The sequence below is a fragment of the Daphnia pulicaria genome, chromosome 7 (assembly GCF_021234035.1).
Source record: "Daphnia pulicaria isolate SC F1-1A chromosome 7, SC_F0-13Bv2, whole genome shotgun sequence".
Lineage (NCBI taxonomy): Eukaryota > Metazoa > Arthropoda > Branchiopoda > Diplostraca > Daphniidae > Daphnia > Daphnia pulicaria.
The window spans coordinates 572160-595790 of NC_060919.1; the positions used below are offsets into that span (position 1 = coordinate 572160).

The window sequence follows — 23631 nt, forward strand, 5'->3', positions numbered from 1 at the left end:
TTTGTCGGTATGTTTTCGCAAATAGGCTTATTCCTAATGAATTCATCATTGATTGCCCTAGTGTGAACTTAAGTTAAATCAGCTAAAAATACAAAAATTATTTGATTTTTAAGGCAAATGACTGGATAGATTTGTCCGCTGAGCAGTCTGAGACTATTTACCTGTTATTTACAAAATTGTTTCTCATTAACACGGTACATAATTTATTTTAAAAATTAAGTTATCCATTTGTAAGAATTCAACTCATGTTCCTAGAATAGTTTAATATAAGACAAGAGGGCCGTTTGACTGGATTATCACTTTACATCTCATCTGATCGGGAGCCTGAATAATATTTGCAAAATGAATTGATGGAAAATTAAAGACTGCAACTATAGATTAATACTTTTCGTTTCGTGTCATATCTTGTGATTGTTGCTAGGAAGAGCAAAAGAACATCGTTGATCGTTCATGCGTTGTGACTGGAACTGAGCGATCAAATTGAAAAATGACTCCTCGTCGTCCACAGGACTGCTGTCTCCATTAACCTGTCAATGTCAAATAAAAACAGATAAATAATAATTGATTAAGATAAGATAAAACGAAATAAACTATAAACCTTTTCAATATTTTTCTGATGACTTAGATTTGAATCAGTGGGTGGTTTGATGGAACCATTAGAACGATGCGACAAACCGTTGGGTGGACTTAATTGCTGCTGTTGTTTAATCGGGTTACTTTTGTCCGGTTCAACTACACCAGAACAATACACCGGCAGACACACTCGGGGTGAAGCCTGCTGCTGGACGGCAGGATACAAAATAGTCTTGATAGTTCCGTCTTCCATCGGCAAAGAAGCCGGAGCCAGTCCTATGTGGTAGGAATTCTTCTCATTCGAGCCCCATCGAGCCTCTTCCGTGAACTCAACAAACGCCCTTCTCATCACACTAAGACGTTTCCTTCCGGATGAAACGGCGGGAAAAACGGGGAGTTTGAACACCGGCTCTATACTAACACCAGTCAAATCCTGGATGCACTCCATCAGCGGATCTGGAATGTAATCAATTTTCAAGATGAATATCCTGGCGCGTTTATCAAAATTAGACGGCGGCCGAGTTTCAATGTCCTCCAGGTCGAATATGTCCAGCAGAGTGTCTCTAAAGAGCATGTGAATCGTATCGATTTCACTCCGCCGTCTCATCAACCAGTCGATCATGTTGGACAAGAGAGCACAATCGGAAACTGCTTTCAAGTCGTTGGTGATTTTATCTTGCTGGGGGCCTTGGGGGTTTTCCAAACACTTTCTGGCGATGAGATTGACGTCAAACTTCAGGATCTCGCTCTCTGTCCGCTGGAGTAAACTGATGAACTGATAAATGGCTCTTTCCATTGGCGGGATCCGAGTCAGGAACGGATGCTTGGATATCCTGCGACTCTCAGACAAGATCCAGTGCAGCTTCCGTTCAATTTTTAACTTGTCATCCATAATCTTGTCCAGTAAAATCCGAGTTTCAATCTGTTTGGGGATTTGACGGCGGACGATGTAGATGGGACGCCATAATTTGGTGGGCTGATTATCTTCTTTAAAATTGATGACGTCTCTCAGGAACTCGCAGGATTGTCGGAACGAAGTCTCTGTCGGTTGGACATCTTCCAGGCTGCTGAGGATTCGACAAGAGATTTTGTCTAGTTCAGCTGGCGGCTCGATGTTGATGGCATTGGGTCCGATAATTCGATCGAAATAAGCTTTGGCCAGTAAGTAAATGTTTTCCTCGGCGCTGTGCTTGGTTTCTCGACACCAGTCGACAGGTCTGCTCATGGAGCAAATGAGCTCTGCTCCGTAGACGACGTGTTCCACCAAATGGGTGGCCCATCCGCCGCTCTCCAGCTGATAGTCGTACATTTTCGAGTCGAGGAATTGTTGATCGAGAGTTTCGGTCCTGCGAACGACCCTGAAAAAGACGACGACTAGAGCTTCATTCTCGTCGCTTTCACAACACCCTGGACTAGTTTTTAGAAAGTTGGAGAACCAGAGGAGGTTCAAGTCGACAGCGTCTTGTTCAAGACTCTCATTCAATTTTGAGTTGGTCGAGCCCAGCCAAGACGATTTGAACGTGGCCGGTTGGTTGAAGAAAAAGTAGCGCTCCGTTTCGGGAATGGTTTTCTGATCGATATGAATGCACTCGCTCGGTACCAGAATGCTACCTGTTTGGATACAGAGAGAGAAAATCAAATGAATAATTAATGAATGGATGATGATATAAATGAATGGGATCTCACTTTTAAAAATTTTGTCGGTGTAATAATTGTAAAGGTCTCCAACCAACACGTCACGAAAGAGAAAGGAAACCGATTTTCGAGCAGATTCCATTTATAGTTAAATACGCGGAGCTCATTGTTCACCTATTTCCCAGCAGTCAATAACAATTTCAGATGCTCAATCCTATTGTCCCATCAATAAGTTACACTATTAATTGCGGTTGACATTGTAGGTAAATGTTTTAAATTTGAAGGAATTCTGCGACACGTTTTAGTTCAATTAAGAAAGTCACGACAAACAGACGATTAGCGACCGAAACAAATGAAAGGTGAATCTCCAATGACCACTGGAGCTTAGCACTGACGAGATTGGAATCCGTGAACGAACTGATTCAAAAGTCCAAACAAGAATCATGAAATGGCCACGTAGAGACCCAAATGTTGTCCTACCCAAAACGAAACTACTAATGTTTATAGCCCGGCTTATTTTCTATCATTCTCGAGGGCCGACCCGTTCCAGTTTGACCATACGAAAAAGGTAAAAGGAGGGGGAGAACGATGACCTGCGTTCTTTTTTTTTAACTTCTCCAGACGGGATTTGTTTTGATCACATCGACATTAATACAGCTCGATTTCAAACAAACTTTTGGCGTGTAGTACACACAGTGCAATTTTTTTTTCCAAAGGAACATGTGTTAAACAGGTTGAACAGTTTCCCCTTTCTTTTTTTAAAAAAGCGGATAAGGCAGAATGCAAATGACAGGGGGTTAAGTTTCCAAAGAAAACTTCCATCCAAAATGGACAGGTGAATGAGACGGTCGAATTCACAAGGACATTGTCGTCGGATATTTGGACGCCAAGTGGACCATATCAGCTCAAAGTATATCAATTTTATCAATTGATAGACAAACATTTCTATTTTTCAGTAGCCGCTTAAGACAAACTTGAAATCTTCAATGTCGAGTTTTAACCTGAACCGGTCAAACAACTATCCGCCTCGGTCGACAACCACGCCTAAATCAATCGTTTCATGATACCAAATTAACTAATTTAAAGATATAGGAGCTAGAGAGGCAGCACGAGCGAACCTTTTAATATCATAATTTGAAAACTCGTTTTCGCGCGTGTCTCATCGGCTTCCTTTTTCGTCACGCGCCTGTCGATTTCGACTCGATGACATTCGAAGGCGCCAGAACGTCGCCCGAACCAACCCCAAAATAACTTACAATCTTTCCCGATAAAAACCTTGCGGTGTTAAAATTAGACGATGACAAAACAGTCGGCGCAAATCCAGTTATTTGCTGCTGACGGCTTCCTTCCAAATGTTACACATTTTGACTTCGATGTTGAATTCATTAAAAGATGAAAATATTCAAATTTGCCGGGGAAAAAACAAACTGGTTTAGTCCCGTGCTTCTCTAATAATTTAAAGCTTACTACTTACTATCAGATTAATCGAACAAATTCCTCAGAGTCGATGACAAAAAAGGTCCAGCGCATAATTTTCCAACTTGGCGTAGACCTCCCGTGTTATCCTACACCGTGACGTGAACAAAAGACGGTGGTGAGAAAAGTCGTCCAAGTTTTCTGAAACGTAAAATAAAATAACTGGATTAAGTTACTATAACAACGGGGTAGATAACAAAGTCACGTTAGTTGTTATAATACATCTTGGGTGTGCAATCTTCAACAATGGGGATACTACATGCCCATAGTTGTATTGTTTTAAAAACACAAAAACTTGGTCGTATTAACACGAGGTCAACGTATAAACTCGTCATTAATTTTTGCGTGTTATTCGTTTTAGCTCGGTTGCAGAGGAGACAGGAATTTGATCTTTTTGTGAAATTTGCAGGTGTGGTTGCTGGACACTTCTTTTGTTAACAAAAAATTAAATTCTTAACTCGACCCACCTTATTTTTCATGTACGATGACCAAATCAAGTGACGCTTAAACTTTAGTTGCTGTTGGTTTCGTTTTGCAAATACCCAAAATAGACTATAGCGTGATGATTTTGACAAGATTTTTTTCAGCTTTCGCAAGAAATTCGGGAGAAAATTTCGTGTTCAAATCTATCGTTGGATCTGGATCGTTGAATTAATAGTCAATATTTTTATTTCATCGTATTGATTTCGTAAAAAAAGAGAAAAACAAACTCAATGTCAAATTTGGCTTTAAGATTTGAACGAGTCGATAGATTCAAAAGTTATACTTGTTGATTTTTATTCGTAAGGTCGTTCGCCTGTGAAGCTGATGAATTCCGTTATCAACATTTGCATTAATGACCTGCCCTCATTTGAATTTCTTCTCAAATTGCAATAAAACAACAGTCAGTTGCGCAAAAAAAAACTTACTTTTAAGGTCCATTCTTGGGGATAACAAGACAATAAAATTCACGAGATTCAGCGAGAATAATATGTAACGATATCAGCCGTCTGAAATGACAGCGTGAAAATGTAGAGTGGGTGTGCAAAACTGATTTTCCGTCCTAATAAGTCTCTCCCTGTTGAACGAGCGAAAAAATATTCAAGGCAACAATAATTCGTCGACTAAACATTTCAAATGATGACGAATGAAAAATTTCAACTTCGCAAGAACACCCACTCGTGCACAAAAGGATGTGATCTCGAATGATTTAGTCGCAGCCGCTCATAATCTAATCTAACAAAGGTGATTTGGTAGTCGACGAAACATCAAATGAAGCGCTAGCAGCGACTGAACCTCTAAAAAATAGGAAAGTGCTTTCAATGTCGGAAGCGAAAGAAAAGTTAGTTAATTACTCAAATCAATATATTTGTCACATAGTTGCTGAATAGGGGGCATGCTCCAAATCGTCAAAGGTTGACGTTCGGTGATATATACCGTCTAGAAAATCCTACGTTTCGTCATTCGACAATATCCTGTACCATGAGATCCTATCTTGTTTTAGGTGCTCTTTTATACTTGCACTACGTTCGTTGATCGTATTCAAACAGGTACATCGACCAATCCGTTTCGTATTTCATCTAAAACTTGCGTGCTCAATATATTACTCAAATTGTTTTCCGCTGTAGGTACGACAAAACAAAATGAACAACACGAGCAGCAATCAAGAAGGTGACCATATCGTTGACCCGGAAAATAACGACGACTACAATCCCATCGACCCTGTTTTCTTCTTAATAATCGTGAAATGTGTCTGCTGTTCAATCGGAATTCCACTCAACGTTTCGATCATCGTCACCATCATTCGCTATCACCAGTTTCGCAGTAAACCGCGCAAAATTTTCCTACTGGGAATCCTCTTTTCTAATTTGTCGTTTTTCGCCCCTGCCCTGATCAAACTCATTTACTGGGGATTCTATCCAGTCGAATCCGTGTGTAAAACATATGTCGCACTTGTCGGTTTGCCACAAAGTTTGCTCTTGTCCAACATGTTACTCGCCCTTGTGGACAGGTATTTAGCCATTAATGACCCCTGGGCCCATCGAGAAAAGATGACGGTTCGTCTAGCGTGTCCCGTTGTCGTAATCTGTTCCGCATTGATCGTGTTAATCCTCAAATTTGTTTACATCGCTGGACTAGTTCCACTCCGCTGTCAAGAGCTGCCCATTCACTCCAACATTCTGGCGGCAGTTTTAGTAACGCTTTTCCTCTCGTGCATCGTGATGAATTTCATCGTTTACCGGCAGACGAAAATTCACCTACGTCGTGATTCCCGAACGCTAAGCCCACAGGGCACCAATGAAGAGGCTCAAGAGATTCCTCTAAATGACAGGAGCGCACGAGGATCGGCCAGCATATCCCTCAACGATCATTTGGCCAATAACAGGCGAATGTCCATCCATGTTGACAGAAGGAAATCATTCGAAATGGAAATCGAAGCCACTTGTACCTTGATTATCGGCGTGGCATCTCTTTTCGTGACGGTTTTCCCGATGTTTATCTTGCTCTTGATTATTATGATGTGTCAACTGGTTTACAACGAAGAACTCGAATGCAGTAACCTCACTTGGTTGATGACATATTTCAAGGAACTGGGCTCCATCCATGCTGTTTATAGCCCATTGATATTTCTGGTGAGAAACAAAGAATTAAGAGTGGTGTTATTTGATTGCTTCCAATAAGTTTATTTTGACAGGAATTTCCCTGTTGAGTTTCACAATTACCTTTGATTTGATTCAAGTCATTCACTAAACTTAAAACTACGTGTGGACTTCTTCTCGTTTCTCACGACAAAAACTAAATTATATTTTTGATTGACTCACGAACAAATGACACACAACTCCACCTCCATGTCAAAGATGTCCAAGTCCCAGCTTCACACCTTGTTACCTTATTCAACTGTTTGTCCCTTATCAGCAGTTATCATAGCAGACGATACTACGATACAAGCGTTTTGGGGCGTTTCTATCTTCAACAATCGGGATAACTAAAAAAAACTCGTGCCCGTAGTTGTATTGTTTCAAAAACAAAACTTCAAAGTATCATGTTTAAAATAAAACCAAGTCGGTTTAAACACGAGGTCAACGTATAAATTCGTTATTCAATTTTGCGTGTTATTCGTTTTAGCTCGGAGGCAACAGGAATTTGATCTTTTTGTCGAAATTGAGAAATTTCCAGGTGGTTGCCAAAAAGTTATTCTTAGTTGGCCCCACCTTATTTTTCATTTATGCTGACCAAATCGAGCGGCGCTTAAACTTTAGTTGCTGTGATTTTGACAAGATTTTTTTCAGCTTTCGCAAGAAATTCGGGAGAAAATTTCGTGTTCAAATCTATCGTTGGATCTGGATCGCTGAATTAATATTCAATATTTTTATTTCATCGCGCGATGATTTCGTAAAAAGAGAAATAAAAACTAAGTCAAATTTGGCTTTAAGATTTCAACGAGTCGATAAATTCAACATTTCTACTTGTTGATTTTTATTCGTAAGGTCGTTCGCCTGTGAAGCTGATGAACTCCGTTATCAACATTGGCATTCACGACCTGCCCTTATTTAAATTTCTTCTCAAATTGCAATAAAACAACAGTCAGTTGCGCAAAAAAAGAAACTTACTTTTAAGTTCCATTCTTGGGGTGGGGATAATAAGACAATTAAATTCACGAGATTCAGCGAGAATAATATGTAACGATATCAGCCGTCTGAAATGACAGCGTGAAAATGTAGTGTGGGTGCACAAAACTGATTTCCGCCCTAATAAGTCTCTCCCTGTTGAACGAGCAAACAAAAAATGTTCACAGGCCGGTAACAATAGTCTGTTCTAAATATTTCACGACGAATGTAAATATTTCCAAATGAATTTCCACAAAAAACCCACCCAGACACAATAGGATGTGATCCGCCATCTGAAATGAATTAGTTGCGCAGCAATCAGGAGCAGCCGCTCATAATCTAATCTAGCAAACGTGATTCGTATACATCGATGAAGAAGCACTAGCAGCGACTGAACCTTTAAAAATAGAAAAGTGCTTTTGATGGTCGCAAGGAAAAGCAAAGAAAGTTAATTGCTCAAATCAATACATTTGTCAAATAGTTGCTGAACGTATGCCTCGTTGGGGCATGCTCCAAACGTCAAAGGTTGACATATATATACCGTCTAGAAATCCTACATTTCGCCATTCGACAATTTCCTGTATCACGAGATGTGCCCAGATCACTCTCGATCTTTCCATGTGTTTTTCAAAGTATTTACACTAGACGTTCTTTGATCGCCCATCAGTTTCCATTCAAAAAAGGTATCGACCAATCCATTCGCATTTAATCTAAAACTTGTGTGTATTCCCCCAATTGTTTTTCGGCAATAGGTAAGGCGCCAACTTGGGAAAAAACAAAAAAATGAACAACACGACAAACAATCAAGAAGGTGACAATATCGTTCAACCGGAAAATAATCAAGAATACAATCCCATCGATCTTGTTTTCTTCCTAATTATTGTGAAATGTGTCTGCTGTTCGATCGGCATTCCTCTCAACGTTTCGATCATCGTCACCATCATTCGCCATCGCCAGTTTCGCAGCAAACCGCGCAAAATTTTCTTACTAGGAATCTTCTTTTCTAATTTGTCGTTTTTCGCCCCCGCCCTGATCCAACTGATTTACTGGGGATTCTATCCAGTCGAATCTCTTTGTAAAGCATATGTCGCTCTAGTCGGTTTACCACAAATTCTTCTCTTGTCCAACATGTTACTCGCCCTTGTGGACAGGTATTTAGCCATTGACGACCCCTGGGCGCATCGAGAAAAGATGACGGTTCGTCTAGCGTGTCCCGTTGTCGTAATCTGTTCGGCGTTGATCGCGTTTATCCTCAAATTTGTTTACATCGCCGGACTAGTTCCGCTCCGCTGTCAAATGCTGCCCATTCACTCCAACATTCTGGCGGCAATCTTGATAGCACTTTTCCTATCGTGTATCGCAATGAATTTCATCGTTTACCGGCAGACGAAGATTCACCTACGTCGTGATTCCCGAACGCTAAGCCCACAGGGCATCAATGAAGAGATTGTCCTGAATGAACGAGTTTTCTTCAGCAATGAATCTGGATCAGCCATCATTTCCCTCAACGATCAGTTGACTAACAACAGGCCAATGTCCATCCACGTGGACAGGAGGAGAACGTTTGAAATGGAAGTTGAAGCCACTTGTACTTTGATTATCGGCGTGACTTCACTGTTCGTGACGGTTTGTCCCATGTTTATCTTGCTCTTAACTATTATTGTTTGTCAACTTGTTTACGATACTGAACTTGAATGTAGCAATCTCACCTGGCTGATGACATATTTCAAGGAACTGGGCTCTATTCACGCTGTCTATAGCCCACTAATATTTATCATGAGAAACAAAGAATTAAGAGTGGCATTGTTTAGTGGCTGCTTCCAACCTTCTATCTTTCAATAAAAAAGTTTACATGGTTTCTTGTAGGTTCCCTAATAAAAACAACAACACATTTTTGCTATTGGTTATGCAATAAAAAGAAAACGGCAACACATGTTTCACATTTGCCTTTGCATTTTCATTCGAGTCTTTGGTCTAACTGAACTACGCATGTGGACGTTTTGGCTTTTTACCTGATATTCCATTATTTCTTTCATTGAAATAGCTAAATATTTATTTACTAACCTTTGATTGACTCACGAACGAATGCCGGAATTCCATCACCACGTCACATCTCCAGCGACAAGTCTCAACCCCAATACACTTTCAATTCAAATGTTCGTTTCAGCTTCTGTAGCAGACGGAACTCCGAGAAAGGAAACGGACTATGGTGTTTGACAGATCACGCAAAAAATAATTTAAATTAGTTAATTAAGTATAAAAGTCAGTTAAATTAGAATAAATTATTTAAAAATCCCATCGTACTAAATTTATTTGTTTTTATAATACTCTAATAAAACAATTGCAAGATTATTACTTCAATTCGAAAACATTGCTAAATCAAGAGTAGCATTTGTTTTGTTTTATTTTACCGAATTTGAAACAGAGACAAAAAGAGAAAACACGCGCAACGGCGTTAAATAAAAAATTAGCCAAGTGTGCTTGCCATTGAAAATGTACTGCTATTTCTTTTCTTTTTATTGAATAGCGGCCGCCACTTTCCCTGTCACTTGAATCAATGATCGTAGTCTCAATTCAACGGAATCCGGAACAAGACACTTTACCAGACGTCACGATCGTCTGTTCTCCATACAGTTCAGTTCATTATTCACACTTCCGTGATAATAAACAATGGAATTGAAATAACTTTCCCTCTCAGATTAATAGACCATACACCGACATGAAAATTGAATCGGAGAATTTTTAATAACTAATCCAATTTACGTGTGGGTAAAAGATCCGGGGAACTATAAAAAGCGGCAGCAATTCAGACAGAATTCATCAGTACGACTTCGTTTGACGAACAAGTTCATCTACTAGAACCCATTTCAACATGCATTGCAGCAACAAGGTAATTTTAAAAACATATTTAGTCGTATTGAATCTGAAATCAACTTACGTTTTCTGATTCAAAAATTAGGTTTGGATCATTTTGGCCGTGGCCATGGCAATTTTCGGAGCCTCGGATGCCGGTCATCTCAGAACTGGAGGGTACGGCGGAGGGTTCGGCGGAGGGTTCGGCGGAGGGTTCGGCGGAGGGTACGGTGGTGGACACGGATCCGGTGGGTTCGGTGGTGGACACGGATCCGGTGGGTTCGGCGGAGGATACGGTGGGGGACATGTATCCTCATTCTCAGGACGCGGAGCTGGATACGGAAGCTTTGGCGGAGGAGCTGGACATGGAAGCTTTGGTGGAGGGCACGGAGGTGGATACGCCAGACCGGTATCTGTTGTTGTTGTCGGCGGAGGTCATGGTTCCGGATACGGAAGTGGAGGAGGCCGTGGTTCCGGATACGGAGGTGGAAGCCACGGACACAGATGCCCACATTGTTGAACCCTGAAAGTAATTTATTTAAAAAATCGCTGAATATTTAAAACAACCGTCGCTGGCAGACTGGATAAAAATAAACAAATTATCATATTGAACAGAAATCTGGAGATTTTTATTTCACATATGACATGAACGAAGCAATAACAGGTCTCTAAATAGATTAATCTTCTCCAGCAGGCATAGCATCTTCTAATTTCTTGACAAACTTGACTCTGAGTTCTGTGGTTGGATCTCCTTTCAAAGAATCTTGGACAAACCAACTGGTGACTTCAAGTTGCACCTAAAACAATAAAATATCAATAATTTATGTTGGTCACAAGTCGTTTCACATGTTTACCATTTCACAGGCTCCCCTGATAATGCCACAGAATAGATTACAGTACTTAAGGCTGAGACAGCTCTCTGGCAACTCTACAAATTCTGTCATAGGGTTTTGATCGAACAAGAGTGAAAATTCATCACTGGCAGAGGACCAGCTGGTGACGGTAGGGTTCACTCCAAGATACATTTTGAAAGCACTTTGAATTTTCTCTGCAGTATCTCTCATGTCAGTACATCTGGCAGTTGATGTTCGTGCTAGGAAATCTTCGATGATCCTCACACCAATATTGTATCCCATTCTGTCAAGTTGTCGATTCACATCCTCAGCATTCTCGTAATCCTTCAATAGCTGACTTACTAATGCTCCATAAGTCAACGTAAACAGCTCGGAATTCTAAATTATCGTTTCAAAACCACACACGAATAAGTCTAGGTTAGAAAATTTGTTTAAGTGTGTAGAAGGGTAAGTGCTTACAATCTTTTTTGCATCGGTTGCTCTAACACCAGGTCTCGCCATTGCTTTTAATTAAATCGAAATAATTATTGCTAAAGCTGATTTAAGGATTTAAAGATTATAATTCAGAAACTTTCTGTCAACTAGAAACATACTATGTTTAACACTATGTTTCTTCCTCTTGACAGTTCGTGTAACGCCATCTAGCGGAGAGTAACTCCAGTAATTTGAAGGATCACAAAAATGGATGCGGTACTTTTTGGCTTAACGGGATAGCAGTAACTACATCTGGTTTAATACAATTACTATTCAAGGACTTATCCCTTTCTAAAAATTAAAATTATTAACAGTTTTAGTCATTCTTTATCACAAAATTGCGGATTTATTTTATTTCAAGAGAAAGGAGTGCAGGTGTAATGATGGATGGAAGCTTTCATCAAGATGCGTATCAGTACTGATGTTATTTAAAAAAGACATAAGTAACCCTTATTACCCTATATAATAGCGTATTGTTCGTAAAGTAGTTCTCTGACGCGATAATAGTCGTCGGATATACAGCCTTCGAGAGTTACTCTACCCGATTCATTCTGTAGAAGCGATAAAATTTCGTTAAATGATTTGATCACAATTATTAATTATATTAGATCTTACCCTACGCAGTGCAACGTTACCGTTACAACACCAAAGAACACCACCGATAAACTCGGACGAGATACCATTACGCACAAGTACTTGTTTAAAGTCCGATAATTTTAGTTCGTTGATGTACGATGTTTCGTGGCCAGGAATCTAAAACAGATTAATAATTCAAAATCATTTTCAATTGCTACGTTATTTAAGTATAAAGTATTATTTACATCTTTAGGTTCTAAAGGCTCTAACAGCGGAGCTTGTTCTTTACGAAGCGAATTATTTTCTTTATCGTCCAAGTCCCTCAAATCCTCTGCCTGTTGAAAGAAAAACCATTATTCCTTATTTCTCCCCAGAAATTTAAAGATTAAATGTAAGATTTACTTGATAAGTTAGCCTTGCATCAATCCAAGCGACTTCAGCATCCTTGGCTTTACCGAATAAAAGTGAAGAAAGTAAAGAGTCTTTCAACCTCACTTGGTAGATGTGACTTTCAATAGTTGCATCTATTGTTTCCCCTTTTCGTGCTATAAATGCTTTATTATCAGATGATCCTTAATAAAAGAAAAATCAACGAATTTAGGTTAACATATTCACTTTCTGCCTTAAAATCAATTTTACCCGTTGAAAGACACAAATTTTGCAGTGCTTGACAGGATTCGGATGATCCCCTGACGACGATGGTTCGTTTCGGTTTCATCGATTCAATCAGTTTGATAATGGATTCACCATCAGATCGTCCTTCGAAATCAATATGCATGATGCTTGCATTGATTGCTAGGGTCGTTGTGGTAGAAATGCACTTGGTAGGGCACTCTGCTTCCGGCTAAACGAAAGAAATGATCATGAGACTCAAAGCGATGCATTGGAAGTTAAAAATGACAAAAAATCATACCTCTTCTTCCCATTTAGGCTTTTCAACCGAATAGTCGGCCATTTCGTGATCTTCCGACTCGGCAATGACGTAGTCTTCCGGGCGGATAATTTCGCCATACTCGTCGAATTTGATTTTGTCTTCAAAATATGGGAACATGGTAGGATGTTTCTTGGAACTTTTAAAAAAGTGTTGCACTGCTCCTGTCGTTTTATCGTCGGACCGGACAACAATATCATGTCGGCCTTTCTTGACTTCGTCTTCAGATTCACTAGACTCCGCCGCAATCTGATCTTTTATTTTTATCCCGGATAAAATATTTTGTTCGCGTTCTTTTCTACGGAATTCTTCCAATTCCGCACCTTAAAAAAAATTTAATGGAGTTCTAGATTAGATTTGTTTTTTTGCGTCCGCAATAGCATATTAGCTTACCCTCTAGTTTGACTCGCTGTTTAAGCTCGAGCGTAACAGATTTCAAGTTACGCTGATCATGTAGCCGCTGGCCCAGCGTTCCTTGTCCTGACCGGCTGGTTAGAATGATAGAGTTTCTTGCATCAGAACACCATAAGGCAAATAAATCCCTGGCGAATCCACACTCCAGATCTGGGCAGCTTGAGAGAACAACTTTTGAGCCAGCAATACGGAGGACTTCTGGCAATGTATGACACAGCTGCAAATATCTAAAGAACAATTTGCTTTAATATTGATTCTAAAACTTTATGAATGCTAGATTGAATACTTGAATCCAAATGGATTATTCCTGGCCCCTTCAAAGGATTTCATTAATTTATCTGACATCCATTCGATCTGTGACTTGGCGAACTCGTTGACATTATAAGCCACATTGTTCAAAAGAGCCAAACTGTAGGCTCTCAAGCCAGATTCTTGATTTCTCCATAGTTGCTCCAACATATGAGCCAATTCGAGAACTCTTCCAGCCGTATCGACAGCAACAAGGACGTTTCCTCCTCCTCTAAGAGTCTGTAGAATGTTGGTCATGAGCTTTTCGTCACGACTTCGCCTTCTGGGTTGCGCGTAAAGGGTGTTATACGCATCGGTAATGAGAAGAGATGGTCGCTGAATTTTCTCCAACTCACAACCGTTTAAGTGGCGTTCTTTTTTATGATTGTAATCAACAGCATAAATGATATCTTCTTCCCCATCTTTTACTATTTTCCACACAGTTCCTCCCAACATGTGCCCTGCTGGAAGGGGTGTGATGATCAATCCTTGTCCCTTTCCTGTAAACAAGTAGTAATTTCAGTACGAAAAACTTGAATGAAATATTAGGACATGTTTTACCTTTGAGAGGCACACTTTGGCTGTATTTCAACTGAACAACTTTGTCAAACGAATTGTCAACATCATCCAGAGTGAATAGATCGAAGTCTTCCCTGAATAGATAAAAACATCAGTCATCTTGAATTGAAATTTGAATTAATCAATGTACTTACATGTTGTCTTTGGATTGATACCAATCGTACATAAACATCTGACCCATTTTGTAAACAGGAACTGTTGCATACACTGGACATGTTAGTCCAAGTTTTCCAACTGCATATGGCAAAGCTCCCAAGTGCAGCTGATCAGGATAGGATAGAAGCACTGCATCAATTTTGTTGACATGCTTCTTTAGTTCATGTATAAATCCTTCTGAACACTTTTCATCCCATCCACAGTCCAGCAAGAAAGTGAAATCGTCAACTTTGAGAAGGTACGAATGTGGTGAATCGTCAAGCGCGCCCGAAAGCGCGCAAAACTTGATGATAGACGTCATATTTGTCTACTGCGGATTGTTTATCATGAGTAAATTAGTTGAATTGGATTGTTGTTGACGTGTTCCTCTATTAATCATGTAAAGGACATATCGCATTCTCAATAACCGAAATTGGAATGTCTGCTTGGTTTCATCCTACGATGCCTGATATCTTTATTCAAAGAATAAATGGGATTGGCCAGATTAGTGTATCATGCAATGCTGCTCGTCTAGCAGACAATTTCGCTCACAAAATTCACAATAAAAACTCGTGAAAAAGTGCAGCTGTGTGTATAGTGTTATCGGTACAGTAACTATAAAATAATTCCATGGCAATGTCTTATTCTCGTTTAACTCAACTGAGGCTATCGCTTAAACATTTCCGAAGATCATGTACCAGTACATCGAACACAAGACCGACGGCCGGTATATCTCAAATTGCCAAACTAGGTAATGACAAGGCAGAGGTGGAGAAAAAAAAGGAAGAAGAAGATCGCGTAACATATGAACTCCCCAAAGCAATGTATGCTGAAAACAAGAAAACCGTCTTTCAGTTATTCTCCAGTCAAAAGAACTATGCTATTGAAGTAATCAGTGTTCTTAACGCGATCGAATTCTCGCCGTATGGAGTTAAAAAAGCGTGGAGTGATTGGAAGGAAGATAAGCTCGTTAGATCACAGTTGTACGTCAAAGAAAGAGCAGAGTTTCTTGGCCCAGAAATAGCCACTGGTCATTTTATTTGTTTTCGAGGTGGCAAAGTTCGCTTTTATGGCCATAAAGACTGGATTGTCGAAGACCCTGATTCGGATATCATACCGAATTTACCCAGATTTTACTTGGAATCTTATAAAATGGAAGCTGTTGACTGTTCAAAAATGACTCTTGTCTATGAAGGATTGGAAAACATGAGTATATTAATATCCTGTTTCATGAAAAAATGTAAACCAACACATAACCTTGACATTTCTTTTAGAAAACATGGAGAAGCTCAAATGGTTGAGCCTGGAGTCGTGTCCCCGTATTGACGATTGGTGCCTGGATAGGATTTCCGGCGAATTTTGTGACACGTTGGAATATCTGGATATTCGAAACTGTCCACTGGTGACAGATAAAGGTATCGCTTCATTAAGTAAGATGAAGAAACTGAAAACTCTTCTGGTTGGCGGTCACCCTGAAGCTAAAAATCTTGAACTTGTATGCCTCATGCTTGAGGATGTTATGCCTGAATTAACCATCCGAGGTATTCTTTATTGCGATGAGTCTTTATTGACAAATGACGAGTCCCACGAGTAAAATGTAAAGTTCTTTCAACACTTCAACAGTCATTTGAAAATTTCCGATTTTCGTTCTTGAGGAATTATTATGAATCAATACATAAATGTTAATGTTTATTCCATCTTTTAACTGGGAAAAAAAGACATGAAGGCTAATATGAACGGGTTGGGTGTTTTTTTTTTCTCTCCAAATCGCAAAAGAATTGAATCAAGAAGAAAAATATTGAACGTAGTTACGAAAAGATGAAGAGGACCGAATTTACATGACACAATTTTAGCGGACTTGGCGAACTCTTAAACAATATTTGGATTAAGGACGGGGTCACACATAATTTGTTATTGATTATTTTTTTTTTTCATTTATTCAATTCCCAAATAATAACCATTAATGTTGTTCAGGGTTTATTTATAACTACTTGGAAACATACAATTATGACCCCCTGAAACCCACGTTCGTAAAAAAATTAACCAGTATACTATAGATGGAGGGGTAAGAGGACTATCTAATTTTAACCCAGTTGTTGTAGCCACGGTTTCTCGCAGCTCTGCAAAGATGTTCATTCCTAGCAATCAATGAAATAATGGAAGTAAGAAAAAAGTGTCCATGCAATTACGATTAAATTGAATTGATCATACCTTATCCGACGACTCATTTTTACTCGCAATCACCGACTCGATGAAGGTCCGTCTGTGGATACACATAAATATGGATTACAACCTGAAAAACGTCGCGGGAGTGGCGCGTTAAAATTTTTTTTGTAAGACTAATCTATGTTTACCAATTGACCTGGTTGTAAAATAAACCCACGAACCATGCATAAACAAGATTTGTCTGGAATCGACAAGCCATCAACTTGACACACCCAATGACGACATCACAACACTTGAACAGTATTCGAATCACACAACTTACTTGGAGCCGAGTACGCTGAGTTGTGGTTGATCAGGGATATCTTCATCATTTAGAATTTGCAGGATACGACTGGCTTCAGCATGTGGATCATCATTCAAAATTTCTAAAGCAAAAAAACATTTTAAAAATATTTAACAAGTTCACAATTAATAAATAGCTATGAAGTCTTACCAATCGTTCTTTTTTCAATGTGTTCTTCGAACTTTTTTTCGCGTTCCATATCTTCTGGGACAGGTTTAGGCGCTGCTGGAAAAGTAATCAATACTATGCTCATGTTATCTCGGCTTCCCTAAAAATAGAACCGAAATTCATTGGTGATGACTCAAAAATGGCGGAAATGCACAATTTGTTTTTACTTTGAAGAGGCAATGGTCGACGACAGCAGAGCAGACTTTGGTCAAATCATCTGTGATGGTTAATTGATGACGAATGAATTGGCATAAGTCGTCGTTTGTCATCACGTCCCAGATTCCATCACAAGCAAGTACGAGGAACTGATCTTCTTCCGGTTTTCGTGTTTCGACGTAGATTTCCGGAGCTGGCGATACCAACTGCTCAGTTGGTCCTGAGTCACACATATGAATACACATTTTTAGAGTCATGTGCCAGGTAAAATATTAAAAGCATTTATAGTACCTCTGCCTTCTACACTTTTGTATTCAAAGTCGCCGAGGGCTCTTGAAACTGCTAACGATCCGTTAACCCTGTGAATCATGACCGAACCACCAGCATCTTGTATTCTCTTTTTCTCGGCGGCCACTGTCGGCTTGTGATCCATCGTGCAGACGGCTGCCAACCCATTTCGACACAAAACAGCTCGAGAATCACCACAATTAGCAATGTAAAAGTGTGTAGGGGATATGAGTGCTGACACTGCTGTCGATCCGCTCTTATCTTCACCATTTGCCACGCACGGCATTTGTCTCATAGTCTCGTCCAACCTTTGAAAATGAAAAGATAAGATAAATTCTTACTAACTAAATATGCAATCATTTTATACTTGAGGAATCCCGCGTGAATTGCTCGTCTAATGATACTTTCAATTTCGTTGTTTCCCTCATCACTATCAGCACTCTTTGCTGAAATTTTTTTGAAGTCATCTGTATCAATGATGGTAGGCAACAAATTATCCGCACAATGAGTCGAAACAGTAGAGCCGCAATGTCCATCAAATACGGCAAAGAATGACCAATCTATAGATAAAAAAAAAGATAAGATGAAATCAGTCACATGTTTGAAATTTAACATGCAATTTTTGAAATAGATGATGAAATGAATAACCACATGGTCAATTATTTTAATAAGAATAAGAATTTAAAAACTGTCACTATGAAACAAGACAAGCAACTAGTTACTTTCACCTTGGAAATGACTTGATCAACCAAACAAAAGAGTTGAAACAAATGTGACATTGAAATTACCTTTAAAATCTCCTGGCAGCCCAATGACAGCACTGTGTGAGTCCTCCATTTCTACACGCCATCCTTGCATGCTGACAACACCATACTTGAGCCCATTGCCCTCATTACATTCTTGACTTTTTTCTGTCTTCGGTTTATCTAGGAATCCACCCATTTTTTTTCTCAGGTGAAATAGGGTTAGCAGGTACACAACAGCCTTTCTCTTGGCCTCACTGATGATTTGTTTACTTGGAGCACTATTTGTACTGGATTGTACATCCATGCACAGATGAACGTCCTCACAACTGTCTGTCGGTTTCTAGTGCTTTCCTAAGCACATGACACTGCCTAAAATAAAACATGAATAAAAATAGTAAATTACTAAGCATTAACAAAAATGACATGTGTGAAGCTTAAATGTAATATTTTTTCTATGTGACAATGTAGATTTTGCTTAGATTTACAAGAATTCAGCAACAAACCATGCAGCATGAACCTCATGAGATGAAAAGTCAAAAGTCTGTTAAAATGGCTGACATATTATCACAGGGAGATAACAACTTTGAAAAGGACCATTTCAAAAAAAAAAAAGAATCAAAGACCGTACCTGTGTATGGTCTCGACTCAAGATAACGCCGCCTTACCGTTCTATGTCAAACGACTATCGCCTCCTCGTTATACTTTTTTTTTATCGATTTTCCCGTTTTTGTTTTGGTCAGTTTCAATTACACTGCCAATAATTCTGTTCAATGGAAATTGAGATGGGCGACAATTCAATCAAAATTTGAGACACTGCAGATCAGTTTCGCCTGGCTCAACTCAATTTCGTCGCCTTTTCTTGCAAAATCAATTCACGAAAACGAGCTAGACTAATCTCACGACAACGTTTTTGCCTTCTGGCGTAAATGGCTACCCGATACGATATGCACAACTATCGATAGTTAAAACTATGACATCATCGCCCAAAGTCCACGAAGTCGTAATTTCGTAAACGTGATCAGGTTATCATTACAATTAAAATGACCTTCACATTTAATAACTATAAATGTAAAAAGCATATTTTTTATTACACATAAAATGTGTTGTGAGGTTCGAAAATTTGACGTAAATTGAATGGCCATCTGATGAACAAATTGGCGACTAAAAAAATATACCGATTTCTGTTTAGAATTAGATATATAGACAAAATTAAGATAAGATAATGTTCTATTTTACGTGGAGGATAATATCATGCTAAATTGTAATATCATCATTCACCATCATGTATTCCATTGTCACAATCTCACTTTTTACACATACTCATGGTAAACAAACAAAAAAATCTTTTCAAGTCAGCCCAAACCATAGAAAGTCAAATTCCTAGACAGGAGGAGTTCAGAGGAAGGGTGGTATGGAAATTAACCAGTTTCTTTAAAAAGTACACACAATTTTCTTGAAAAAAAAAAAATTGATTATTTCCCTCCTCCTCCTCCCATTCCCATAAGGTTTCCTAGGCCACCAGCTCCTTGTTGAAGTTGCCTCATCATATTTTGCAATCCTCCCATACCACCTGTATAAATAGAAAGGAAGGATTTTTAGTTGCTTGGTCTAAACATAAAATTTTATCCGTTTCGCATACCCATTCGTTGGAGAACGGATGGGTCCATCATGCGGGCCATCTGCTGGTTCAATTTAGCCATCTGTGTGGGATTGACATTTTTGGTCATGTCTCCTCCTGGAATTTCCAAAAAAGAAATGATTATCCTTCCAAATTAATTTTCTCTAAAAATGTCAACACTTTCACTTACCTTTGAAAAGACCTTTAATGCCGCCCATCTTCTTGACGACGGCTGCGAACTTTGTGTACTGGGAAATCAGTTCTTTAACTTCGCGTTCAGTCACACCCGACCCTCTGGCTACCCGCGCCATCCGAGTAGGTTGTTTGCTGAAAAGTTTAGCCCCGTCCTGATGGTCCAGTTCCGAGTCGTTCATGCTGTCCATGATTGTCATTAGTTTCTTCAATCTGGCCATCGACTCTTGCTCACCACCTTTGGTCATGAAATCTTGGCTGAAACCAGGTATCATTCCCTACAACGGCGTAGAATGACATCTCACTTTCTTTAAACATTACAGGCTGCGCAAAAATCTACTCACCATGATTTGTGAAAAGGGTCCCATTTTCATGATGTTGGTGAATTGTTCATACATGTCGCGCAAAGTGAATTGGCCATGTTTAATTTTCTCTATGAGCTCTTCATTGTCGTCTAACTTGAGCTCATTAACCTTGTCAATGAGGCCTTCAATATCACCCAGTCCGAGCAATTTACTGATAAAAGGTTTGGTTTTGAAGGATTCGAGGTCATCAATGTGCTCTCCAGTACCGATAAAGATCACAGGACTCTGAGTAGCCGCCACACTAAGATTATCAAAATCGGTTTTGAGATTTTTAAAAACTTATTTTACAGTATTCCTTTCAACGAAATTTGCTTACGCGCTAAGAGCACCACCACCTTTAGCGTGACCGTCCAACTTTGTGATGATAACTGAACCGACATCTACTTTTTCCTTGAAGGCACGGGCTTGTGCCTCGCAGGCCTGACCGATGGAGGCGTCCATTACGAAGATGATGTTATCCGGTTTCTATCGTTAATAAAATAATTCTTTTGTAATCTTCTCTTTTTTGTGGCGTTAAACTATTCAACCGATAAATTTCATACCACTGCATTTGAAACTTGCAACATCTCCTCGAAGAGGGAATCCTCCTGTTTGTGTCGACCGCTGGTATCCACGACGATGAATTCGAAATTTTCAGCTTTGAACATATCCACACCCTCCTGGGCAATAACCACTGGATCAACTTCTGTGTAGCTAAGAACCAGAGCATGAGAGAATCATAAAACATTTAATAACAGGGACTCCATTCATGTTTTACCTTCCATAAAAAGGGATTCTGGCTTTAGTGGCATTCTGTTTCAACTGATCATAGGCACCAGCACGGAAAGTATCAGCACAGACTAGACAAGACTTCCAGCCTTTCTTCATGTAGTGATATGCCAGTTTTGTGCAAGTAGTGGTTTTACCAGAACCTTGCAGACCAACAAACATGATCACATTTGGTCTTCCTTTCACTGGCTGATAAGGCTTCACTCCAGGATCTACCAACTAATAAGGAGAGCCAATAAGAAATAAAGAAATATCAGGATTAAATCAGACAAATTACCTTGATTAGCTCTTTGAAGACAGCACTCTGGATCATTCGACGCTTGTTCAAACCACCAGCCATGTCATCGAAATCAATGACTGATTTGACATTTTCTCTCAGCTGCTTAACCAACCTGATGTTAACATCCGATTCCAATAAAGCGGCGCATATCTCTTTGAGCATAGCATTTAAAACCTAAAATGAAGTCAAAGTATGATATTAGGGTCATACATATAGCATATTTTTGTTTGTTTAGGGCTTTACCTCTTCATTGATGACGGTCGCATTACTCAACGACCTCAAGGCCGAGGTAATTTTCCTTCCTAAATCTGCTAACACCATTTTTGAATACTTTTTCACTTATTATTTATTTATTTTAACAATTTGTTTTCTCAGTTTACACTATTTCCCCTGCAGGAGAGAGACACGACGAGCACGTCACTCTCTATTTGACTCCCTAAACACAGAAACGAAGTTGTTCTCACCAGGTTGGTAAATTCGCCACTTATGCGGGATTTTTCAATTGCAAATTACAATTTCAAATTCGTGTTGAATGATTGTTTGGTTTGGTTTGTTTAGGGTGGAAATAGATTTTTTGAACATTTTATCGGCAGTTGAGAAATATATACAGGAGAATTGTAGATAAACTTACGGCCTGACGCGATGGAATTAGGATAACAAATAAAATAGCAGTGAAATAAGCAAAGAACTGACTTGACATTTGTGATAAAAATGTTTCGTAATTTTGCAGAATATTAAGTTAGAAATGGTTGCAAGCGTTACGAACCGTGATTTTACTGAAATACACTGCCGAAAAGTAAAAGGATGTTCTGCTCAATTAAAAGCGAAATTAAAAGTATTATTTTACCATTTAAAGACACTTTTTAATGTACAGACCATTTGCAAATAAATTACATTGATAAAAACCAAACTTAAGTAGATGTTGCCTTTTCTCAATGATCATCACGGGTAGCTCCTGGACAATTTGAAGTGAGATCTTGATCATCTTCGAATTTGGTGGCGCACCAAGAACAGTAGAAATGAACTTGACGGAGGTAGGCTGTGATTAGCTCCAATTGCTCACCAGGTTCCAAAATTTCTTCTTTTTCTTCAGCCTCTTTGTCCTCTTCTTTTTCTTCTTCGTCAGATGTGGGCTCTTTGATGATCTCAGGCCAGAACCAAGGTTCAGCCGGCTCCAAAATGCTTTTTTCTTCGTCCAGCACTTTGCACATGCGTTGGCTTTTTCTCAGATCTGCGTGGGTGAGTTTCTGGACGGCTTCATCCTTTTTTCGATTTCTGAACTCGGCCACACTGGTCGAATTACTCTGACTGGCGATTCTGTTCTGTAACATCGTCATCTTCCTCTGCAGAATGTCTTTGACAGCTGCTTCTCTACCCAGGCCAGCTCGATCGACCTTTATTTCAACAGCCACTGGCTCAACTCGGCCTTCTCCCGTCTTTCCTAGACCTTTGCCCGGATTGTAGCCCATCTTTTGCAACATGGCAAATCCTGCAAATAAAAACAAAACCATTATTATTATTTTTTTAAATTTAAGGACTATTAGATTTCATTATGATATACCTTTATTCTGGCTGGTGATGGCTGTGCTTAGTCCTTCTTCACGTTTTTCGGCTTCTAAAACTTTGACAGGCTTGTTCAATTTTCTCATTTTTTCATTGGCGCTACGATGTTGTTCCTCCAACTGGAATTGTCTTTTGGTGCTTTGCTTGAATACTAGGCCTGGGCGGACTTCCTTGACACTGAATAATAGTTTCATTGTTGAAAATAAATAATGTTTAGACAATCTTATGGTAAAATACACAATATAGATGATTCTTTTTTTTCTTATGCTGTGTAATTCTTAGAACTAGAAAATACAAACTGTGACCACTAGATAACTACTTCAAGTTTGTTATGATAAAGCCATAGTTAAGGTGTGTAATAACAGTGGAAATTGTTCAAGTAGTGGGTTATTACCATGAAGATAAGAATTCTTCAGACATGTAGTCGGGTTCTTCGTCGCTGTCTGCCATTATTATAATTACAGATCTACAAGAAATTTAATAATAAAACTTGTGTCGCTTGTGTTTATAAAAATTTGCTGTTCGATTCGGTGTCGACTTTTCGTCAGTAAGCAAAGTTGCCATTTGCGTAAAAGGGTCCGCGCTAAATTCAAGCGGCAATTC

The 23631-nt window shown here is 39.3% G+C and overlaps 8 protein-coding genes and 1 long non-coding RNA gene across 13 annotated transcripts; 4 read left to right on the top strand and 5 right to left on the bottom strand.

Moving 5' to 3' along the window:
• Positions 1-113: 113 nt before the first annotated feature.
• Positions 114-10295, bottom strand: LOC124349559. 3 transcript variants are annotated; one of them, XM_046800256.1, is made up of 8 exons: positions 10210-10295; positions 9336-9475; positions 6113-6293; positions 3683-3825; positions 2260-2422; positions 599-2184; positions 386-527; positions 114-324 (listed from the first exon to the last, which is right to left on the bottom strand). In XM_046800256.1, the coding sequence occupies exons 5-7, from the start codon at positions 2348-2350 to the stop codon at positions 399-401; spliced, it is 1806 nt and encodes a 601-aa protein (XP_046656212.1). In that variant the 5' UTR covers positions 2351-2422; positions 3683-3825; positions 6113-6293; positions 9336-9475; positions 10210-10295; the 3' UTR covers positions 114-324; positions 386-398. The 3 variants fall into 3 exon arrangements, with proteins under 3 accessions (XP_046656212.1, XP_046656214.1, XP_046656211.1); XM_046800258.1 differs by lacking the exon at positions 6113-6293 and having other exon boundaries at positions 2260-2382; XM_046800255.1 differs by lacking the exon at positions 6113-6293.
• Positions 5307-6344, top strand: LOC124348415 (D(5)-like dopamine receptor). The gene has a single exon (XM_046798621.1). It carries the CDS (start codon positions 5307-5309, stop codon positions 6342-6344), a length of 1038 nt encoding a protein of 345 aa, XP_046654577.1.
• On the top strand, positions 10053-10736 carry LOC124350132 (glycine-rich cell wall structural protein-like). The gene is made up of 2 exons (XM_046801153.1): positions 10053-10161; positions 10231-10736. Exons 1-2 carry the CDS (start codon positions 10144-10146, stop codon positions 10642-10644), a joined length of 432 nt encoding a protein of 143 aa, XP_046657109.1. The 5' UTR covers positions 10053-10143; the 3' UTR covers positions 10645-10736.
• On the bottom strand, positions 10732-11634 carry LOC124350055 (trafficking protein particle complex subunit 3-like). Its single transcript, XM_046801058.1, has 3 exons — positions 11438-11634; positions 10979-11356; positions 10732-10921 (listed from the first exon to the last, which is right to left on the bottom strand). Exons 1-3 carry the CDS (start codon positions 11477-11479, stop codon positions 10802-10804), a joined length of 540 nt encoding a protein of 179 aa, XP_046657014.1. The 5' UTR covers positions 11480-11634; the 3' UTR covers positions 10732-10801.
• A 138-nt stretch (positions 11635-11772) lies between these two features.
• LOC124349490 (probable cleavage and polyadenylation specificity factor subunit 2) lies at positions 11773-14790 on the bottom strand. Of its 3 annotated transcripts, none has more exons than XM_046800149.1 (10): positions 14375-14790; positions 14223-14314; positions 13660-14161; positions 13353-13600; positions 12942-13282; positions 12668-12872; positions 12431-12600; positions 12274-12366; positions 12068-12205; positions 11773-12003 (listed from the first exon to the last, which is right to left on the bottom strand). In XM_046800149.1, the coding sequence occupies exons 1-10, from the start codon at positions 14695-14697 to the stop codon at positions 11911-11913; spliced, it is 2205 nt and encodes a 734-aa protein (XP_046656105.1). In that variant the 5' UTR covers positions 14698-14790; the 3' UTR covers positions 11773-11910. The 3 variants fall into 3 exon arrangements, with proteins under 3 accessions (XP_046656105.1, XP_046656106.1, XP_046656107.1); XM_046800150.1 differs by having other exon boundaries at positions 12274-12363; positions 14375-14789; XM_046800151.1 differs by having other exon boundaries at positions 11984-12003; positions 12088-12205.
• A 115-nt stretch (positions 14791-14905) lies between these two features.
• LOC124349902 (distal membrane-arm assembly complex protein 2-like) lies at positions 14906-16067 on the top strand. The gene is made up of 2 exons (XM_046800834.1): positions 14906-15585; positions 15650-16067. The coding sequence occupies exons 1-2, from the start codon at positions 15006-15008 to the stop codon at positions 15967-15969; spliced, it is 900 nt and encodes a 299-aa protein (XP_046656790.1). The 5' UTR covers positions 14906-15005; the 3' UTR covers positions 15970-16067.
• A 268-nt stretch (positions 16068-16335) lies between these two features.
• On the bottom strand, positions 16336-21852 carry LOC124350190 (signal recognition particle 54 kDa protein-like). Its single transcript, XM_046801234.1, has 16 exons — positions 21709-21852; positions 21463-21639; positions 21175-21404; positions 20960-21110; positions 20734-20882; positions 20397-20658; positions 20051-20330; positions 19882-19977; positions 19742-19812; positions 17864-18057; positions 17500-17804; positions 17220-17428; positions 17035-17152; positions 16864-16966; positions 16587-16638; positions 16336-16513 (listed from the first exon to the last, which is right to left on the bottom strand). Exons 1-16 carry the CDS (start codon positions 21784-21786, stop codon positions 16508-16510), a joined length of 2481 nt encoding a protein of 826 aa, XP_046657190.1. The 5' UTR covers positions 21787-21852; the 3' UTR covers positions 16336-16507.
• On the top strand, positions 21851-22288 carry LOC124350503. Its single transcript, XR_006921035.1, has 2 exons — positions 21851-21932; positions 22024-22288. It is a non-coding gene; the product is annotated as an uncharacterized LOC124350503 (long non-coding RNA).
• Positions 22283-23583, bottom strand: LOC124349934 (G patch domain-containing protein 11-like). Its single transcript, XM_046800882.1, has 3 exons — positions 23423-23583; positions 23027-23205; positions 22283-22954 (listed from the first exon to the last, which is right to left on the bottom strand). The coding sequence occupies exons 1-3, from the start codon at positions 23476-23478 to the stop codon at positions 22398-22400; spliced, it is 792 nt and encodes a 263-aa protein (XP_046656838.1). The 5' UTR covers positions 23479-23583; the 3' UTR covers positions 22283-22397.
• Positions 23584-23631: the final 48 nt, after the last annotated feature.